This window comes from Typopeltis vanoorti, chromosome 15 (assembly GCF_054136105.1).
Source record: "Typopeltis vanoorti isolate ZY-2024b chromosome 15, IOZ_Tvanoo_1.0, whole genome shotgun sequence".
Classification (NCBI taxonomy): Eukaryota; Metazoa; Arthropoda; class Arachnida; order Uropygi; family Thelyphonidae; genus Typopeltis; species Typopeltis vanoorti.
Window position 1 is genome coordinate 11,438,108 of NC_143563.1, and position 21,690 is coordinate 11,459,797.

Genomic DNA, 21,690 nt, shown 5'->3' on the forward strand with positions numbered 1-21,690 from the left:
GGAAGTGCAATATTCTGATGGACCATGAGGCTCGTTCAAATATGAGTTTAAACAGTTTAAACATGAATAGCAAACATTCTCTGCAAATATACTCTCCATGTCACTTTCAATCAGCTTGCTAACTTCATACATTCTCCTAAAGATCAACTGCGTCCTCTTGAACATCCCAGAGTGTAGAGCGTTACCAGTTTGGCCTACTTTGGACAGACTGGTAGATCAGTTAACATCTGCCTTGAAGAACACAAAAATTATATCTGTGATCATCTGTATGGAAAACTGGAAATGGTAGACTATGCTCTGGATACTCCTTTGCATAGGATCAGATGGAGGAAAACATCTTTATTACATTATAGGTCTGAGAGACTATTTTGAGAATCAGCATTAGCCATGAAGCACTCTCCCAACCTCAACAAATATGGTTGTATTAATTTACCAAAGATCTGGGCTACTGTCATTAAAATAGCCTGACTTCTCTAAATTAACTTTGTGGTTATCTGACCCATAGAGGGAACCATGTAATGACATAAGTTCTGTTGTCAGTTACGATTTAAATGTTTAGTGTTGTATGCTTATCACAGTTATAATTGTGCTATATATTTTTTCCTCTCTAGGAGTTATTTATGACGTAAACAATATGAATCGTCAACAACACCTAAAGTGTGAGGAGTCGTTTTAGGGAGAGGGTGTTAAAGAGGATTTCGGATGGACTGGAAAGTGTACAAGATTGGTGGAAACATAATTCAAAAGTAATCCTGAGCTGTGCAATCGAGGTGCTTGGTGAGACATCCGGAAAGATTAGAGAGCAGGAGGAGGGTTGGTGGTGGAATAATAATGTACAAGTGGAAGTGACAGCTAAGAGGAAGGCAAAGCAGAAGTGGGATGAGTCAAGAGTGGAAGAGGACAGAGAGGTGTACAGAGAGAGAAAGCAAGAAGCTAAGAGAGTTGTGGCACAGGCGAAGGCCATGGCATATCAAGATCTGTATGATCAATTAGAAACAAAGGAAGGACAGAGAAAAATTTACCAACTAGCGAAATGTAGAAATAAAGCAGCAAAGGACATCTTACATGTGAGGTAGATTAAAGACGCTGAAGGAAGAGTATTATGGAGGGATGTGGACATAAGAAACAGATGGAGAATATACTTTGAGGGACTTTTGAATGAGGAAAATGCAAGAACTCACAGAGAAGATGGGCAGCCTTCTGAGGGGATGGTTGAAAATATCAGTAGAGTGGAAGTGACGGAGGCCATGAAGAGGATGAGGAATGGAAAATCGGTGGGCCCAGACAAGATTCCAGTGGAGGCATGGAAGGCACTGGGGGAAAAGAGAATTGACCTGCTGTGGGACCTGTTCATGAAAGTTTGCCAACAGGAAAATATTATTATTATTATTATTATTATTATTATTATTATTACGGGCAACTCCAGGGAGTCATTAGACTCATCGAGGGAGGCCCCAAATCATTTTCATCACAACTATTCGACATTCATACAGTATCTATCATACCTCGCCTTAAACTCATTCACTGTCACAGCATCCACCACAGACTCAGGGAGCGCATTCCACTCATTCACTACTCTAAAAGTAAAGAACCCAGCTCTAACACCTTTACTAACCACACTTTTGCCCAGTTTCCATGGATGTCCCCTAGTCCTCCCACAACCAGCCCTGTTCTCAAAAATATCTTCTGAATTAATTTTATAGAAACCCTTCAGTAATTTGAATGTCTCAATCATATCTCCCCTCCTCCGCCTATCAACCAATTTTTGCAACCCACAAATCCTCAACCTGTTCTCATACGGTTCATTCCACAGACCTGCTATCATCTTGGTCACTCGCCTCTGGATCCTCTCCACCTCCTCCCCATCAAGAAGAAACCTAGGTGACCAAATCTGAGCACAGTAGTCGAGATGAGGTCTTATCAAGGCTCGATACAGAGGAACAATAACCTGCTTGTCTCTGCTTGTCAACGTATTCTTCAGCAACCAAGTGATTTGATGAGCTGATTTGACCACTTTTGCAATGTGTCCCCTAAATTTCAATTCCTTATCCACCAACACTCCTAAATCTCGTGCCTCATCAATTTCCTGGAGCACGGTTCCACCAATGCAGTAAACTGCCTCCCATCTTTTCACCCCAAAATGCATAACCTTACATTTTGCCACATTAAATTGACATCCATTCTCCCTAGCCCAGACCTCCAATCTATCCAAATCACCCTGCAAAATTTTGACGTCATCTGCATTCACTATTGCCCTACCCAACTTTGCATCATCCGCAAACAAATGAACTGTTCCTCTCAGATCCTTTCCTATATCATTTATGAACAAATTAAACACCAGTGGTCCAAGAACAGATCCTTGTGGTACACCACTAGTCACAGGCCGTCTTGTGGACTCTACTCCTGAGTAAACCACTCTCTGATATCTCTCCGTCAACCACCCTCCTATCCATCTCACCAACCCTATGTCCATTCCCATATGCTGCAATTTACTGATTAGAATTCCATGTGGTATCCTGTCAAAGGCCTTAGCAAGGTCCAGCAGAATCACTGTAAACCCATTACCCTTATCCAGTTCAGCCGTCACTGTGTTATAATACGTGAGCAAGTTACTGAGGCATGACCTACCCTTCACAAAACCATGCTGTCCCCGATACAGTATCCCATTTTCTTCTATCCAATCTTGTATTTTCCTCTTGACTATTTTCTCTAAGACCTTGATAATGATTCCTGTTATGCTGATTGGCCGGTAATTTTCAACAGCAGCCTTGGAACCACCTTTGTGCAGTGGAACTATTTTCCACTCTTTCCACCCCCTTGGGACTGACCCAGTCCTGAGGCTCAAATTAAACATAATGGTCAAGGGCACTGACAATTCTTTTGCCGCTTCACGTACGACACGAGCTGGTATACCATCCAATCCCACAGATGTATTGACATTGAGGTTCTGTAACAGACTAGTTACCTCTACCTCATTCATCACAATTCCAGTATAAGCTGTTGGTTCCTCCATTTCCGCAAGGCCACCACCTGGATGATATACTCTTGCAAAGTGCTCGCTCAGTAATTCCACAACATCGACTGATTCAGTTACCTCCCTACCCTCAGCATTTTTTAAGATCATTCTACCATGAGCATTTTTCCTTTTACTTGCAACATATTGAAAAAACTGTTTGGGATTCTCTTTAGCCTGCATGGCCAATTTCCTTTCGTAATCTGCTTTTGCTTTTCTTACCACCCTTGTTACCATCCTGGCCTGAGCTTTATACTGTTCATGCACCTGATGGTCACCCTTCTCCTTAAATTCCCTCCACAATTGTTTCTTTTTTTGCAGCTCAAGCTTAATAGTGTTATTTATCCATTTAACCCCTAACTGATTTATTATTCGGACTCTTGGTATACAGTCAACCATTGCCTCCTGCAAACAGTTCTTGACCACCTCCCATGCACCATCAACATCCAGCCCTTGCAGTTTTACATGCCATGGCATTGAGCCAAGCACACACCTAAGCTTGTCATACTTACCAGCCCGATAATTCCACATATACCCTGCCTTAATTGTAAATTCGACTCCTTTAGCCACCTCCCAAGTCATGACCTTATGGTCACTCTCACCAATTGGTGGCAACAAGGTCATGTTCGTTACAGCCACATTCTCAGTTGCAATTACTAGGTCCAGCACTCTCTGCCCCCTGGTATTTTCCAATACATGTTGCCGTAGATAGTTGTCCCTTAATAACTGCATAAAATCCAATTCCTTCCTCCCATGTGCCCTCTCCTCTTTCCAGTCAATATTACCATAATTGAAATCACCCATAATAATTACCCTCTTTCCATTCATTTCTTCTATTTGCTTATGCATACTATTCCCACCATCCACTCCATCACCCGGTCTATAGCAGCACCCAATTGTATATTTTGTTCTGCTAGATTGTATCTCACACCAAACAGCCTCAAATGTGCTTTTTTCCCCATCCTGCAGTTCAACTTCTATACTCCTTGGCTGAAGCTCATCAGCTATCATCAATAACACTCCTCCCCCTTTTTATTCACCCTGTCACTCCTGAACACGCTATACCCATCGCATTCAATCCCACTAGCTTTATCATCTTCTGTCAGCCATGTTTCACTAATACCGACAACCTGTGGCCTGGAAGTGCCAACCATGGCCAAAAACTCTTCCTTCTTGTTCCTAATACTCCTGGCATTAGTGTACAAGAATCGCAGAAGCCCATTTGTCCCATCCCTACTTTGATTCCTTATACTAATTATCCCATTCTGATTTGTTGTCCGTCGTACTCGCCCGGGCATAATATACTCATTCATACACTTAACTGCCCCCCCTAAAGTCTGCATATCTACTCCCCCCCCTCTTAATAAATCTAGTTTCCCTGAGTCTGTACATCCACTTCCACATCATTCATCAACACTCTTTCAAGTCTCCGTACACCAACTCCATTCAAATGTAACCCATCCATCTTATATAAGTCCTTTCGCCCATCGAACTCATTCCACACATCCACAAATTCCACACCACTCTCCATGCATAACCCACGCATAAAGTCATTGGCAATTATGGCCCTCCTTCTAAACACTTCGCTGTCATACCGCGGTAAGATACTCACCATCCTAACTCTCTCACTCTTCTCTTTTGCTACCTCAAACAACTCCCTCACATCCTCTATCATTTCCATTTTGTCCTCTTTCAAATCATTCGTTCCTGCCACTATTATCATCTCTTTCACCCTCTGTTTTTGCAGTCGAATAGATTCGCTGACGTCCTTTATGTTCGCACCCGGCTGGTACGACTTCGTTAAACTCTCAATTATTACGCCTCTTAATAGCGAATCCCCATACAGCACTCGCTCCTTCATTTTATTGACGTTTACGTACATTCTATTGTTTGCCGTCACAGACTTCCGCCGGTTATTTGTCGGTACGTTCAACACACATTTTTGCATACGCTCCAGTTGTCGTTTGGCTCTGTGTATCGCGCCATTTAAACGGGCAATTTCGCTACTCGCATTTATCTCACCATTTTCATTATCGATCAAATCATCCATTCCTTCGGTGTTTCTACCTTCATTTACACTTTCAGCGACGCTCTCACACATATCTGGCACTACCACGCAATTCTCTAGTACACCGCCATTTTCTGCATTCTGACTACCGTTAACGATATCAGTCTCGATACACGAAACACGCTTGAAGTCCTCATTCTCTTTACACTTTCTACACATATTAACTCCACTATCACTTTCTAACCAGACTCCTACCGCTCTTCGCAAGGCATACATCTCACAGACAGCACATTGCATAAATTCTTTTACATCAAAACTCTTAAGCAAGCATGGCGACCTGGCCGCCATTTTTTTCTTTATCGGTGCCATGTGTACGCTATCTTTTCTTAAAAATAATAGTTAAAATAACAGAAAACACGCAAAAATTGCACAGACACACCAAGAAACAAAAAGCAAACAATACTACTTAAAATTCTGGTAAAATATCTAATGTTAACACAAAATAATACTGATCTTTTCAGGAGCTCTCGACAAGCCGACGATCTAATCCGTGCGACACCTAGCGATCTGTTGTTGATCTACCAGACATGAAGCCAAATTGTTCCTTTGCAATCTCTGCCTCCTTCCTCAATCTTCCATCAAGAACTCTTTCTAGGATTTTCATTGTGTGAGACATCATCAGACAATATACCCGAGGAATGGAGAGTACTCTTGTCCCCATCTACAAGGGTAAAGGGGATGCACAAGACTAAAAATTACAGAGGAATAAAGTTGATGTCTCACACAATGAAAATCCTAGAAAGAGTTCTTGATGGAAGATTGAGGAAGGAGGCAGAGATTGCAAAGGAACAATTTGGCTTCATGTCTGGTAGATCAACAACAGATGCTATCTTTGGGTTACGGCAGATGATGGAAACGTTTCTCTCGAAACGTTTCCATCATCTAACAACGGGAGCTACATCTGGCATTTATTGATCTGGAGAAAGCATACGCTAGAGTGCCAAGGCAAGAAGTCTGGAGGTGTCTGAGAGAGAAGGTTCCGGAGAAATATGTCAGGTTGGTGCAGGAGATGTACAGAAATGTGAAGATAAATGTTCAGACCTGTCTGAGACAGACAGAAAGTTTTCAAGTAACAGTGCATCAAGGGTCAGCATTAAGTCTGTTTCTGTTTAACATTGTGATGGAGGTGGTGACAGAGGAGGTGAGAGAAGATGCGCCTTGGACAATGTTGTATGCAGATGACATCTTGCTGTGTGTAGATTCAAGAGAAGAAGGCACTAAACTGGAAAGATGGAGAAAAGTACTGGAAGAGAGAGGTATGAGACTGAGCAGAAGTAAGACAGAGTATATATGTTGCACAGTGGGCAGTGGCCAGGAGACAGACCTGGAGCTGGAAGGAAATGTCATCAGGAAGGTGAGGGACTTTAGATACTTAGGTTCAACAGTGAAAGAAGATGGAGGAGGATGGATATATTCTTTGAAAACTCTGTCAAAATAACAGCCTATACTGTAATGGAATTTAGATGTTTTTCCAATCCATTTGAAGGCCTTCTGTGGATGCAAGTGTCATAAGTCCTATCCTGCTAATGTGATCATAGTGACATGAATTTCTACAGATTAGCCAATTTCATCCACAAAAGTTTTCAGAGTGTTGATAATATTCTGTGTACACATCTGAATATTTTTCAATACAAATGATGTAGTTTAGAGATCTCACTATTGTAGTTTTATGACTGGATTAAAGGTGACTTTTATGGCATACTCTTGAATCAAACTGACAACATTATAAGACTGTACCAACAAACAGCATACTAACATCTACATCTATTGGTTGTTTCTAATTCTTACATTTCTTGTCTGCAATTGTCAGAATAGTTAAGATCAAGAAGAGATTGTATCCTATGATAAAGGGTATGATATTTTATGATATGATTTCCATATTTTATGCAGAATACTTCAAATTACAAACTGATTTTTGAGATTTGGAAATGAAACATTTTTAAACTTCAAACCGAAAACAGTGATTTCTGAAGAATTTACTTGTATAATAAATAAATAGTAAAATTTCTGAAAAGTTTTTTCAAAAAAAAAATTATATATATGTTACGGTTAAAGTGATAAATCTGGTTATTATTAATAATTACTGGTTAAAGTGAATAATTAGAATTAATCACTTTAATTGGTCAAAGTGAATAATTCCTAGAGGAGTCTGGTAAATGTAATAAAAACATGTTTATAGGTTTTATATATAGGTTTTCATTCTCAATAGAAATTATACTAGCTTAGGTTACGTTAGTTTATAATGAAAAAAGTAAGGAAAGTACTTCGTTTGCACTCAATGAAATCAGAAATCATTATAACCTAACCTAACCTAACCGATACAAGTTAGATTAGGTAAGGTTAGTTTATAATGAAAAAAGTAAGGAAAGAATTTCATTTGCACTCAATGAAATCAGAAATCAGAAAAGTAAGGAAAGTGCTTCGTTTGCACTCAATGAAATCAGAAATCATTATAAACTAACCTAACCGATAAAGGTTAGGTTAGGTAAGGGAAGGTTAGGTTAGGTTAGGTTATAATGAAAAAAGTAAGGAAAGTACTTCTTTTGCACTGAATGAAATCAGAATTCAGAAATCATTATAAACTAACCTAACTGATAAAGGTTAGGTTAGATTAGGCTAGTTTAGGTTAGTTCAGGTTAGGTTAGGTTAGTTTATAATGATTTCTGATTTCATTGAGTGCAAAAGAAGTACTTTCCTTACTTTCTTCATTATAAACTAACCTAACCTAAATTTTATCGGTTAGGTTAGTTTTTAATGATTTCTAATTTCGTTGAGTGCAAAAGAATTACTATACTTAATTTTTTCATTATAAACTAACCTACCTATATATAAAACCTATAAGCATGTTTTTATTACATTTATCAGACTCCTCTAGGAATTATTCACTTTAACCGGTTAAAGTGATTAATTCGCGTAAATTATTCACTTTAACCAGTAATTATTAATAATAACCGGATTCATCACTTTAACCAAAACACACACATATATATATAAACATACTATCATCATCATCCATAATACAAAATGATGATACAACACGATATAAATATACTATCAATTCAATAATTAAAAACACTCGTGAATATATCTTTTAAATATACATGCTATAATTGTGTGCATCTAAAAGATATACAACTCTTACCACTTTCATTGTCATGTTTCCTGTAGTATACCAATAAAGGCCAAAAATAGTGATTTCTGATAGGCAAACCCTAATAAAACAATTATTATTGTTTAGAAACTGAATAGGCTAAATCTTCATTGCTATGATCTGATGATTTAATTTATTATTAATTGATACAAATTAGCTAAATATCATTTGTCAGATCTCTTAAAAATGCAATAAAACATTTAACATGCTGAAATATTTGTTCACTTCACTTTATACAACTTTCATACAAACAAATTAGAGTTTTAAATATCATACAGCACTATACAATCAAAAGTCATATGATATTGCCATTAGGTTATGTACAGGGTGATTATAATTAAAGTTCACATTTCGAAAGGCTGTAACTGGGTAACTACTCAGTGAAACGATTTCATACTTAAGATGATGTGTGGGGCAATGGAATTTTATTTTGCCAAAATAAATGTTAGTTCCTAAAGTTGCCACAAGAGTGATACATAGCATTGCAATACATTCCTGTATGCAGTGAAACACTGCAACTGTACCATTTACGCAAATGACAAATGTCTCCAATGACGTATGCTATGAAAGAAGCATACGTCATTGGAGACAGTCAGCTATAAAAGCAGGAAGCTGTGGAATGTGTCAGTTCATTGCCTGTGAGAATATGTTAAAGCAAAATGTCGTTATTACCAAGGAATTGCATGGTTCTCATGAAGTTGTTTTACCAAAATAACAGCTGTGCCTTGACAGCACTGCAAAAGTTCAGAATATTAAGGGGGATTAAAAATGGTCCTATGAATGCAAATGGTTTATGCAAAAGACAGGTTCCTTAGATGTCAAACCTGGCAGAGGATGGAAACCTGTCAAATGCAGATAGTGGAAGAAGCAGCCATAGCATTAGAGGAAGAAAGGATGGCAAATGTGGTAGGAAGCAGCAGCAGCATGTGGCATACTGTACGGCCTTTAGACAAACCTGTAAGCACGTTCACAAAGTCCTAAGGCAAATTCTGTATTGTTATCCTTGCAAGATTTCCCACATTAAGCAATTGCTTAATCTTGACTGGGGAGCATGAGAAACATTTGCCCTGTAGTTTCTTGATTGAACTGGACAACTGGCCATGGAACATTTTCTGTATTAAGGAAGCTCACCTCCATCTGGATGATGCTGTGAACATGCACAACTGGGTCACTGTTCGGTGTGGTTTTACATCAGAATTCATTACCGGACCTTTCTTTTTTCAAGGAGCTGAGTCCTGCTGGTCTCATTAACTGCACTGTTAATGGCTAGCAATATACATCTCTCTTAGCCAATGAGGTGATTCCAATGCTTCAACCATGTCTGGATTCAAAAGTTTTTATGCAGGATGGTGCCCCTCCTCACATCGCCAACCCATCAAGCAGTTGCTTCAGATACGTGTTACCGAGGACCGAATCACCAGCTGCCATTTTCATGGAACGTGGCCAGTGAGCTCACCAGATCTGAACCCCCCCGTGACTTTCAGCTATGGGGCAATCTCAAAGATCACTGTCTATCAGGGACACATAGCCAACTTTATGGACCTCAAGACCTGCATTACATGCCATATCTACATTTTGAGTGAAATTCTACGTTCTGTGGTTGTCCTCTGTTGTTGGCAACGTGCAATTTCAGCACATTGCCAACAACAGAGGACAACATTCATACACACACAGCATGTTGTAATCATACAACATGCTGCATGTACCCTACATTTCATGACATTCTGAATTACTCACTACGGTATTGCAGCGCCATGTATCACCCTAGTGGCAACTTTAAGAACTCACATTGGTTTTGGTGCAAAATAAAATTCCATTATATATATTAAATATTCTTCTTCTTCTCTTCTTCTTCTTCCTAAAATGGAATTTAGGCCATGTAGCCTGTTCCGGTCTCATGCCATCTCTTTCTTGGGCTTCCGATTCTTCTTTTTCCACTTATTTTGTAACTGTATAATATTTTTGGTAGTCTACTGTTGTCCATTCGATTTAAATGTTCTAGCCATTTTTGTTTATACTGTCTTATGTAGTAATTAATTGGTTTTATTTTCAGGGATTGTAAGATTTCTTCATTTGCTTTGTGGTCCCACTTGGTATATCCAGCTGTTTTTCTGAGGAACTTCATTTCTGCTGTTTGAATTCGTTTTTCATCTTTCCTTTTCATGGTCCATGTTTCGCTTCTGTATAGTAGAGTTGGTTTTGACGAGACATTATATAGTCTGATTCTAGTGTGTTTTTGTACCAGGAATGGCTTAAATATATTATTTATTATGCCATTTACTTTGACAAAGTTTGATATTTTAGTGTCTGTGTCTTTTTCTTCTTCATATGATAGATCACATCCCAAATATCTGAAAGTGTTTACTTGTTCTAGTATTTTATTATCTATCACTATTTTACTTCTTATTGGGTTTTCTCCTTTGAATGCCATTATTTTTGTTTTTTCTTTGGATATTGTCATATTATATTGCTTTGAGATATCATTTAATGATTTCAATGATCTTTGCAAGTCATCTTCTGATGTAGCTAATACCATTTGATCATCTACAAATAGTAGTGTATCTATCTTCATTTGCAGGGTTATTTGTATACCAAATGGGTTATGTTGCTTCCAGATTGTTAATATTTCATTTATATATATATTGAAAAGCAGAGGTGAGAGGGTACATCCTTGTCGTACTCCTCTTGATATATCTTTCCATTCTGAGGTGTGTTCTAATTTAACTGCTATTTTATTTCCTGTATATATTTCATGAATACATTGTAAAAGTTGGTTTGGTATGTTTAAATCAGTTAATATTTTAAACAATTTTTGTCTACTAATTTTGTCAAAGGCTTTTTCATAATCAATAAAGGCCACGTGTGTTTCTTTTTGAAATTCTCTTCTCTTTTCTATTAATAATTTTAAAGTAAAAATTGGATCTATGCAGGATCGGCCTTTTCGGAAACCATTTTATTCTTCTAGTAATTTGTCTTCTACAATGCTGCTTAGTTTCTCTTTCAATATTCCTGCATATATTTTATATCCTGTATTCAGCAAGCTAATTCCCCTATAATTATTGCAATTGTGTTTATTTCCTTTTTTATAGAATAGATTGGGATAACCAGTGCTTTTTTCCAAGAGTTAAGGGTTTTTCCAGAGATCCAAACCATATTAAAAAATTTCATAAGTCTTTCATTAAATTTTTCACCTGCATTTTTGTATAGTTCTATATTTATATTGTCTTCTCCTGGCGTTTTCCTATTTTTCATCTTCTTTATTATATTTTTCAGTTCTAATATTGTGATATTTTCTATTAGGTCATTCTTTGTTTTATAAAATTTTAATTCATTGTTCTCATCTGTCCAGAGATTTTGGAAATAGGTCACCCATTTTTCTAAATCTATTGTTTGTATTTTTATCTTTTCTTTTATTTCTTTATTCATGTATTTTATTACTTTATAGGTTTTGGGTTGTGGCTTAAATAAATCCTTTTATAGTTCTGTTATGAAATTGTTCCATCTTTCTCTATGTTTTTTCCTTACTTCTCGTTTTGCAATTGCACTATTTCTTTTATACTCTATTTCTGCTTCTACTGTTTTGGAATTTAGCCATTTCTGGTAACTGTCCTTTTTGGTTTTTATTATATTTTCTATTTCTTTGTTCCATCTCGTAGTCCTCTTTTTCTAATCCATTTGTGCTTTATTCCTAAGGTTTCTGTTGCTGCTTTTGTGAGAATTTGTTTCAAATTTTCCCATTCATCTTCTATTTCTATGTCACTTGATTCATGTGTGGTTTCTGTCTTTAAGTTTGTGTATTTTTGATATTGTAGTCTAACTTGAGGATCCTGTAATGAAAAAATTTTGTAGCTTGGCTGATAAGAATTTTCAATTCTATGTGTTTTTAGCCACTTTGGTTTAAATCGAATTTTTGCTGATACCATATAATGATCAGAGTTTAATTCAAAGCCTCGATATGCTCTTACGTCTAACATTAACTCCGCTGATTTAAAATTTATGATAACGTAATCAATTACTGATTTGTATCCTCTTGCTGACCAAGTATATTTATGTATTTCCTTGTGTTTAAACATTGAATTCATTATTCTCGTATTATTATAAATGACAAAATCGCACAATCTGCGACCATTTTGATTACATGTATCTTCGCCAAATTTACCTATGTTTGTTTTGTATTTTTTGTTTCCTATTCTGGCATTTAAGTCTACTGACAGCAGTAAATAGTCAGTTTTGTTCGTTTTATCTATGGCATTCTGTAATTCTTGATAAAATATATTACTGTCTTCTTCTTTTCCCTCTTCTGGTGCATATGCACCAATTATTGTTATGTGGCCTCTTAATGTCTTGAGTGTAATTTCTATTAGTCTTTCATTCAAATAGTTGTAATATACAATATTGTTCTTTAGGAATTTATATACCATAATCATTATACCTGCTTTTGCTCTTTCTTCTTTTTTTACTCCACTGTAGATTTGTATATAGTTGTTTGTTTCTTTTGTACCTTTTTGTTTTTTCTTTGTTTATGTTACTATACATATCTTTATGTTAGATTGGTTTAGTTGTTTATCAAGTTCTTCTTCTTTGTGTGCAATGCTTCTCACATTCCATGTTGCAATCTTCATTATGTGTTCCTTTTTCCAATTTCGTTTACCGTTTCCTGGGTTGTGGTCTTTTCCCTGACAGTCCATCTGGCTTTTCTTTGCATGAAACTTGAAAGTATTTTGAATTTCCCCCGGGCAGGTTACTAACCTGTCACTGGGTAAGTCCAGTGGTAGGGCTGCTACCTAACGCCTCTGGACAGGCAGATCTAACAGCATTTACTCTGTTAGGGTGTTAAGGTTACACCGCCCATACTCGGTCGCCAGTGCCTCGTTTGTACTTTTAGAAGAGGATGGACCACGGAAAGGTGAGGTTTAAATTTGAGTGGGAGAGGCTATGTATCCCTATATTAAATATTATACATAAATATTAAATTGTTCTGCAGAGTAGTTACCCACTTTCAGCCTTTTGAAATGTGAACTTCAATTATCACCCTGTATATTTTTTTATAAATTAAAGATACCAAGAAATTATATACTTGGCTTAATCCTTTATCCAAGTGTAAGCAAACAAAGTTTGAGCCTGAAGTATTTTCAGAACTGGGACAACTCGTACATAGAAGCTAATGACTTCACATCACTTGCCTTAGTATCCCATAATGTACAGTACATATCCTTACGGACATGTATAATACTATGCATTATGGGAAGGGTATATTTTTTAGATTTCTGAAATAACAATTTAAACAATTACAATATAATTTCCTATACAATAACTATATATTTAATTTAGAACTTTCTTACACTTAAACTTTAGAGTTTACCACAGCTAATGATAATATTGATATAGAGATATCATGGCTATTAATTAGAAACTATGCAATTTCTTATGAATATATGAAAATAAAAGAAATGTTAAAGAAAGTAAAGGTTCATACTGCACAGCCAACTAAGAACAGTTTAGACGTAAGGACTAGTATGAGACAGGATTTTGAAATAGATCGTAATTGACCGGATTATGAAAAATGTTACAAATATAAGAAATAAGCTGGGATTTCATCATAGTTGGAAGAACATAATGCTTTTAAAAAAAAGCAATATGTATAAGAATGGTTGAATTTTTGAATAACCAAAAGCTCTTAAATTGAAAAACTAATGCAAAAATAATAATAATAATAACATAATTAAATAAATAAGTAAAAATGACCAGCATGCAACAGAAGGTAAGAATTTTACAATGTCAATATAGAAAGTGAAACTAACAAGTATATAACATTAAGATTGCTTTTGAAAGACTGAATAATGCATAGAAATCATCCAAATATCGTAATAAAATCAGAACAATACAGCAATCTTCAACAACAATGTGAGTGCACTGTTATTATGTGGGTCAGATATGGCAATTGACAAATAAGCAGCAGAAAGCCAGACTACATAGTTTTCAAATCAATGTTTGTGTAAAATATCAAAAATATTTTGGTCATAATATATAGTAATTAATGAATTATATATATAGACAAAGCAATAAACTACTGATGGTGAAATAAAAAGATACGGATGGAAGGCCACATACTGAGAAGAGAGAAGAAATTCCAAAAGTTAAATTATATGGATCCTGGAAGAAAAAAGGAAAAGAGGAAGGCCAAAGCAACTAACTTAGCAAAGAATAACAGAGAAACCTAGATGGATTGGGGAGAGGAAGAGGCAGAATTAACCTTATGTTATGAAGACCTTATGCTTGTCGGCCTGGATGGCCGAGTGGTTAGCGTATCTGCTCTCCAGCCAAAAGCCTGCAGGTTCGAATCCTGCCGTGGGCATGGATGTTTGTGATTGTCTGTGGAAAAACTAGTGATGGTGGTGGTGGTGGTCGGCAGCAGATAACGTTGCGGTCGGTTGGTGGAATGAGTGGTGGGGACAGAGTTGTAGAGCAGGTGCCTCCCTCGATGAGTCTTTGGACTCCCTGGAGGTGTCAAATAATAATAATAATAATAATAATAATAATAAAAAGATGATGGGTACGTAGGTAGTGCAATTTCCAGGCAATACTGATGAAAACAATCATTCAACAGATAATTAGCTGCAAAATTAGAGTTTTAAATAAAGTAATTAGTTCTGAATACACACCGAAGTACATTTCTGGATAAACCACCGTGGCATTTTTTGTAACATTCAGTCACAAAAAATGTGATCCATAGTTCATAAAAAAAAAGAGATCTACCTTGCAGTCAAAGAATTAAAAGGTGCTAAACATAATTTAGCACCTTTTAAACTGGATAAAATAATTAAAAGTATTAATTATTTAATACCCACAACACATGTGAGAATTCCTATCTGTGCAACAAGTCACACACACTTGCACGCAAGAACACAAGGGGATTCATCCCCCCCTCTTATGAATTTTACATGCATATTCCACCTCAAAACTAATGAGGTCCTAATAAATACATATCCAGAAACCTACGACACATTTCATACAGCCTTTTGTAGTTGCAGTGCAGCACAAATGCTAATAATATGCAAATCTGATACACAACTTGATGAATCACATGACTGAAAATGCTTATTTTACTTCTGAAAAATCAGAAGTAAGATAAGCATGGGGTTTGCATTCTATCTAATAGGCTCTCCTTGAACAAGTGCCAAATGCTCTAAGCAACTGAAGTAGCTGTTATACACTTCAGTATCAACAGAAATGCAAATGAACCATGTCTGCATTATCAAGAGGCTTTACCTGGTTATCAAATTCCATTCTGTTGAACATTCACTGGTCTTTGTCACCATCTTTGTGAGCATGGTGCAGTTTCTACACCACAAAATGAAGAAGGGAGATAAAAAAAAAACCTTAATGGCACCAGAAACTGAGGAGAACTACTGCATATATAGCAGCATGGAATCCATCCACTAGTGCCTACATGCAGAATATGACTTCCAAGACTGCAATGGAAGAAGGTATCTCCCAAGCACATTTGGGGAAGATAATCAAGGGAGAATGGGGAAAAATGTGTGAAAGTTCAGTTATGATATGCAAACATGATAAAGATATGAATGTCTTCAAACATAGTTATGTATGTGGCGAAGGGGTGGCAAAATATGTTTCAGGGTTCAGACCATTTAAGTATGTCTGGGGAGGAAAAAGAGAAAATTCTAGAACAAGACCAAATAGACTGCATATCCAGTGGTGAGCTATGGAAATTTTAACAAACGGCTCACATCATCAAGCAAAAAAAAGCCGTATTTCACACAAAAATGTTCAATAATACAGCTTGTGTACCAAATGCCAATCAAAAAGTATGAGGGGACAATCAACCTGTAAAGGCTATCATTTTTAAACAAATATTTCATGATCTAAACCTGAAATATTTGCACATAATCATCTGTGTTAATTTATCTTACATAAGAAAAGCATTTTTTAACTATCAAAATATAATAAGAATAAAATCTTTTATAATCGCACATATGAAATAGTCTGAATTTTTTATAAACAAAATAAATTTCTTGGCATATTCCAGTAATTGGACCACATTTTTTTAATAAGCTATATAAAACACAATGAATTAATAAAAGACCCGACAAGTTTCGTAAGTTGTTTCACTTACATCTTCAGGGGTAAAAGGTAACTGAAAGTTAAAACAACCAAAAAGAGATTGATAGTTCATACTATACAGTTGTAGCCGTCTGACTTCATAAAATCAAAAATCAGAATGCAGATTCAAAGCAGTGCTGAGTTTAAACAATGCTGGATGATGCCACATTCTGTTGTTCATATTCATAATGTCCGAGGTCTGACTGAGGTATATTTTTTTTTATTAAAGCTGACCAAACTTGGTGGAGAATTAATCCTTGGTGGAGAATAAAAACAAAATGTTTTTATTGCATTGTGTTGGTATTTTAAGCATGTTTCCAGCTTCTTTAAATTTCCTTATGTAACAGTTTTTTTCTATGCATGACATGTTTTTATTCTGCCATAGTACATTGTGGCCAGTGGAAGTGGTATGGAAAGCTGGACCTCATTTTTGTTCTCTTCTGTTTTGCACATCCTTTTGGTGTTCGTTCATGCGAATTTCCACAGATCATCCTGTTTGTCCTACGTAGCAGATGCCGCAAGAACAATAAATTTTGTAAACACCTGGTTTTTTTAAAGGATGATGAGGAGGTTTCAGGGGATGTAGAAATCTTGAAATTTTTTCCAGCAGCAGGAAAGCTACTTTGATGTTATATTTGTTAAGCAATTTAGCCATCTTGTCTGTAACATATTTGATATATGGAAGCATGATAGTTTTTGAAATCTTGTTTCTGAGAGATGCTTGTAGGAGGTGTGTGGCGAATTTTTTTGATAGTCTTGGTTTCGTAACCATTTTTTTGAAAGCTCTCTGTTAGATAATTTAATTCTTTGTTTCTCTTTTTCTGTGCTGGAAATGTTATACGCTCTGTCACTTAGGGTTTTTATTAGACCTATTTTTTGCCAAGGGTGGTGGTGGTGTGAGGCTGCATTAAGAAGAAAAGAAGCTGCAAACATGCTTAAAATACTAACACAATGCACTAAAAATCAAGTATTAATTTTCCATCAAGTTTGGTCAACTTTAATAAAAAATATATCTCAGTCAGACCTCTGACATTATGAAAGTAAACAGAATGTGGAATCATTCAGCATTGTTTAAACCTAGCACTGCTTTGAATCTGCATTCTGATTTTTAATTTTATGAATAGTCAGACGGCCAACTGTATAGTATGAACTATCAATCTCTTTTTTGGTGTTTTAACTTTCAGTTACCTTTAACCCCTGAAGATGGGTCGTTTTCATGCCAACCTTGCAGGGAACACCAGTTTTGCTAATCTTTCCTCGCCCATTCTGTTTAAGTGACCATACCACCTGAGATTAGCTCTGCTAACGCATTCCTGGATGCTGACAATGTCAAGTTCTTTCCTAATATCCTCGTTTTTTACATGATACTGCCATTGATGCAAACCGTTCATGCCTCCAATCTTTCTCAGGACTCTCATATCTGCAGTCTCTAGTCTTTGGGCAAGAATTTTACTTCTGACCCAGCTCTCAGATCCATAAGTTAAAACTGGTTTGAACACTGTCCGTACACTGCTAATTTAGTGTTCCGACTAATTTCTCTCTTATTCCATATGAATTTATTCAATTGACTTCCTACCATACCAGCTTTGATGATTCTGTTATCTATTTCCATATTTAATTTACAATCTTCACTAAAAATCGTTCCTAAGTAGCTAAAATGTTTTACTAGTTCCAAGGTTTCTCCGTTCACCACAATTGACATTTTCAACGATTCTACCTATTTTCATTGTCTTTGTATTGCTGACCATCATACCATATCTATTACAACAGTTATTCAATTAAGTCAAGGAATCTTGCAAACTTGCAGCGGATTTATTTAAAAGTATAATATCGTCCGCATAAAGATTCTGAATGATTCCACATTAACATCTCCAATTCTGATATCATTTTTAATACCACTTTCCTTCATAATGTGATCCATATAGATAATGAATAACAGAGGGGATAATGTACACCCTTGCCAGGCACTAGATTTAACATAAAACCATCTTCTGTATTTCCTTCTATACTAACTGCTGACTTACAACTCAAATAAAGACTAAGTATTGCTTGATGTAATGTCCCAATGACACCATATAACTGTAAAGTATTGAATAGCTTCCCTCTTGGTACTTTGTCATATGCCTTTTCCAGATCGACAAAACTTAAATACAGATCTTTGTTATATTCCCATGCTTTCTCAACTATTTGTCGTAAAGTGAAGATCTGATCCTGACAGCCTCTATTTGGCATGAATCAACCATTTCTCAAGTTTACTTGCATAAATCTTGCCAGGAACAATCAGTAGGGAAATACCTCTGTAATTCTCACATTCAGTTTTATTTCCCTTTTTATATATGGGTACCATGAGTGCTCTACTCAAATAATCAGGAATTTGCCCCTCTGTCCAGGTTTTTGAAGTATTCAGTGCAGCCCCTAACACTTTTATACCACCATACTTCAGCATTTCTGGTCGAATATCATCTATTCCTGCTGCTTTCCCCATTTCAAGCATTTGAAGGCTTTTTCTACTTCAAGCATAGATATATATTCCTGACTGTGTGCGTGTTGAGTGATTTTCACCACTGTGCCATCACTGCTTGTTTCATTTAGCAATTTTTCGAAGTAGTTACTCCATACTTCAAGGATATCTTTTTCTCCTGTTTTCATGTCACCTTTATCATCTCTAATTCCTTTTACAGCACTCTTTCCTCCATTTCTAAGCTTCTTCAACAACCTCAAGCATATTTTACCACCTTCATGATATTTATTTTCTATGTTCTTGCCGAAGTCCTCCCATGAGTTTCGTTTTGCTAGTTTTACACAGTGTTTAGCTTTCTTACATTTGTCTCTGTATTCTCTAAGAGCACAAGCTGACTTATTTGCCAGGATCTTTTCATATGCTTTCTTCTTTTCATTCACTGCCTCTTTAACTTCCTGTGTACACCATGGAGTACTGATTTTTCTATCCTTGCAGACAACTTCACCACATGCCTCTCTGGCAGAATCAATCAATGTTTCCTTCAGAGTTTGCCACTGAATCTCCAAGGTTTGATTCCTGTTCTCAAACTCTTTCATTTTCTTTTCAATAATATTTCTGTATTTTAGTCTACAGTTCACATCTGAGAGCTGCTCAACTTTTATTCGCTTTAAAACTTTCTTACATGTTATTCTTTTCAATATGAAATTCAATTTTATCCTGCTCAAGACTAAATAGTGATCACTTCCGATTTCAAATCCTCTGTACACTCTGGTGTCCTGCACCAGGGAGAAAACATCACTATCAACAATAACATAGTCAATGAGACTTTTCTTATTCCTTGACTCTTCTCTCCATGTGAATTTGTGCACATTTTTATGTTGGAACATGGTGTTAGTAATAACCAGTCCATGTCCTGAGTAGAAATTCAACATTTATTTGCCATTATTATTAGCTTTGCTCTTTTCTCCAAATTTTTCAAAAATACTTTTGTATGTCTCACAATCATTTCCAACTCTGCTATTTAGATACCCAACAAGTACCAACTTTTCCTTTTTCATTGGGCCAGTTGCTTTTTCTAAAGCATCATTGAATTCCTACACTTCTACCTTAGTAGAGCCTTCTCTGGGACCGTCAGCACAAATAATTCTCATTGTCCAGTTCCCCATTCTCATATTTGCCCACATTACTCTACTTGAGATTGCCTGCCATTCAAGAATATTAGCCTCATATTTAGTGTTGAATACTATGGCTACTCCTTCTTTTCCTTGATTGTTATTGCCTGAATATAACATTTTGTATTTATTGCTCAGAAAGATATCACCAGTTTTTGTCTTTTTTGTTTCAGTCACCTCCATTATGTCGATCAGGTACTTATCTAATTCCTCAGCTAGCTCCATTTCTTTGCCATTCAGGCTTCTTATGTTGATAGTACCGATCTTTAACTCTAGTGATGTTGAGTTGGCGTATGCTTTCAGATTTGTTCCAGTAGCTGACTTTTCGCTGTTCACCCTGGTTCCATTGCGAAAACAACGGATGCTTGTGTAGCCGGGCGACGCCCCAGCCGGCATTAAATTTTGTCATGTTGTACCATCATTTTGTATATTGGTTTAAGCCAATAAGAATATAATTTGGTCGGCTAAATCCCAAATTGCCAGCCATTCCTCGTTCATTCAGTATCCAGGTAGATACCCAACGGGGTACCACGAGAAGGTGAGGATTGGACATTAGATCAGAAGCTCTGGTCGGTTCTCCACATTCCTTTTAGGCTATGTGGAGGCCTCCTCTCAGTTATACATCTTTGACCCTTAAGCACCCCTAATATTGAAGTACATTATATTTCTCTTTTGTTTTTATACTTCACGTGATAATCAATGGTACTAATCAATGGGCATTATTTTATAGTCCCATTTATTTATATGCGATTACCAAAAGTGAATTCTTATTTGTAAAATGGTAGTAACATTAACTATAATATTTCATTTAATAAAATCACTTTGTTAGGTTACCGAATGAGTTTGTTTTTCATTTGATATATTTCAAAAAATTATGTTTTTTTCTTCTTTTTTTTTAAAAAAATAAAAAAGTAAACAAGAACAAGGGGCCCGCAAATTTGAGAAAAATTTAACAAAGGGATCGGGTGAGCCCCTTATAGCTCACCACTGTGCATATCTAATTATAAGAATAGGCTAGGTGGTGATTTATTATGTCTATACAAAAATGCAAGGAGCATTAGAAATGAAACAAAGGGGCTGAGTTCATTGCTTAATTGAATACGATGTGGCCTAAGATTGTTGGCATTTGTGAAACCTGGCTATCAGGATCAGATGTGGTAAGTTCGATCAAGTTTAATGGGTATACTATTTTTAGGAATGACAGAAGAGATAGGAGAGGATGAGGAGTACTACTAATGATACCAGATGACTTAAATCCAGTTAGGGTAGAAACATAAAAAAACCATGATGGTAACAATGTCCTATGGAGTGGTGAGATTGAGTCTATCTGGTATAAAGTAAAGATTAACAGAGTGAAATATATGGTGAGTGTTGCTATAGACCTTGTGACTCAGTTGCAGGGGAAGAAGAAATGTATCACTAATTAAGAATTATGGGTACCAAATAAATAATCAATATGGGTGACTTTAGGGGTGCTTAAGGATCAAAGATGTATAACTGAGAGGAGATCTCCACATAGCCTTTAAAGGAATGCGGAGAACCAACCAGGGCTTCTGACCTAATGTCCAATCCTCACCTTCTCGTGGTGCACCCTGTTGGGTATCTACCTGGATATTGAACGAACGAGGATGGGCTAGCAATTTGGGATTTAGCCAAACAAATTGTATTCCTATTGGTTAAACCAAAATACAAAATGATGGTACA

General features: G+C 36.4%; 1 protein-coding gene across 1 annotated transcript in view; it reads right to left on the bottom strand.

The window, feature by feature from the left end:
* Window positions 1-21,690, bottom strand: part of LOC150098383 (leucine-rich PPR motif-containing protein, mitochondrial-like) — a 446,274-nt gene that overhangs the window by 307,302 nt on the left and 117,282 nt on the right. Inside the window, exon 12 of the mRNA XM_090405178.1 lies at window positions 8,224-8,293. Within this exon, the coding sequence (XP_090261304.1) occupies window positions 8,224-8,293 (70 nt within the window). The remainder of the gene's footprint in view (window positions 1-8,223; window positions 8,294-21,690) is intronic.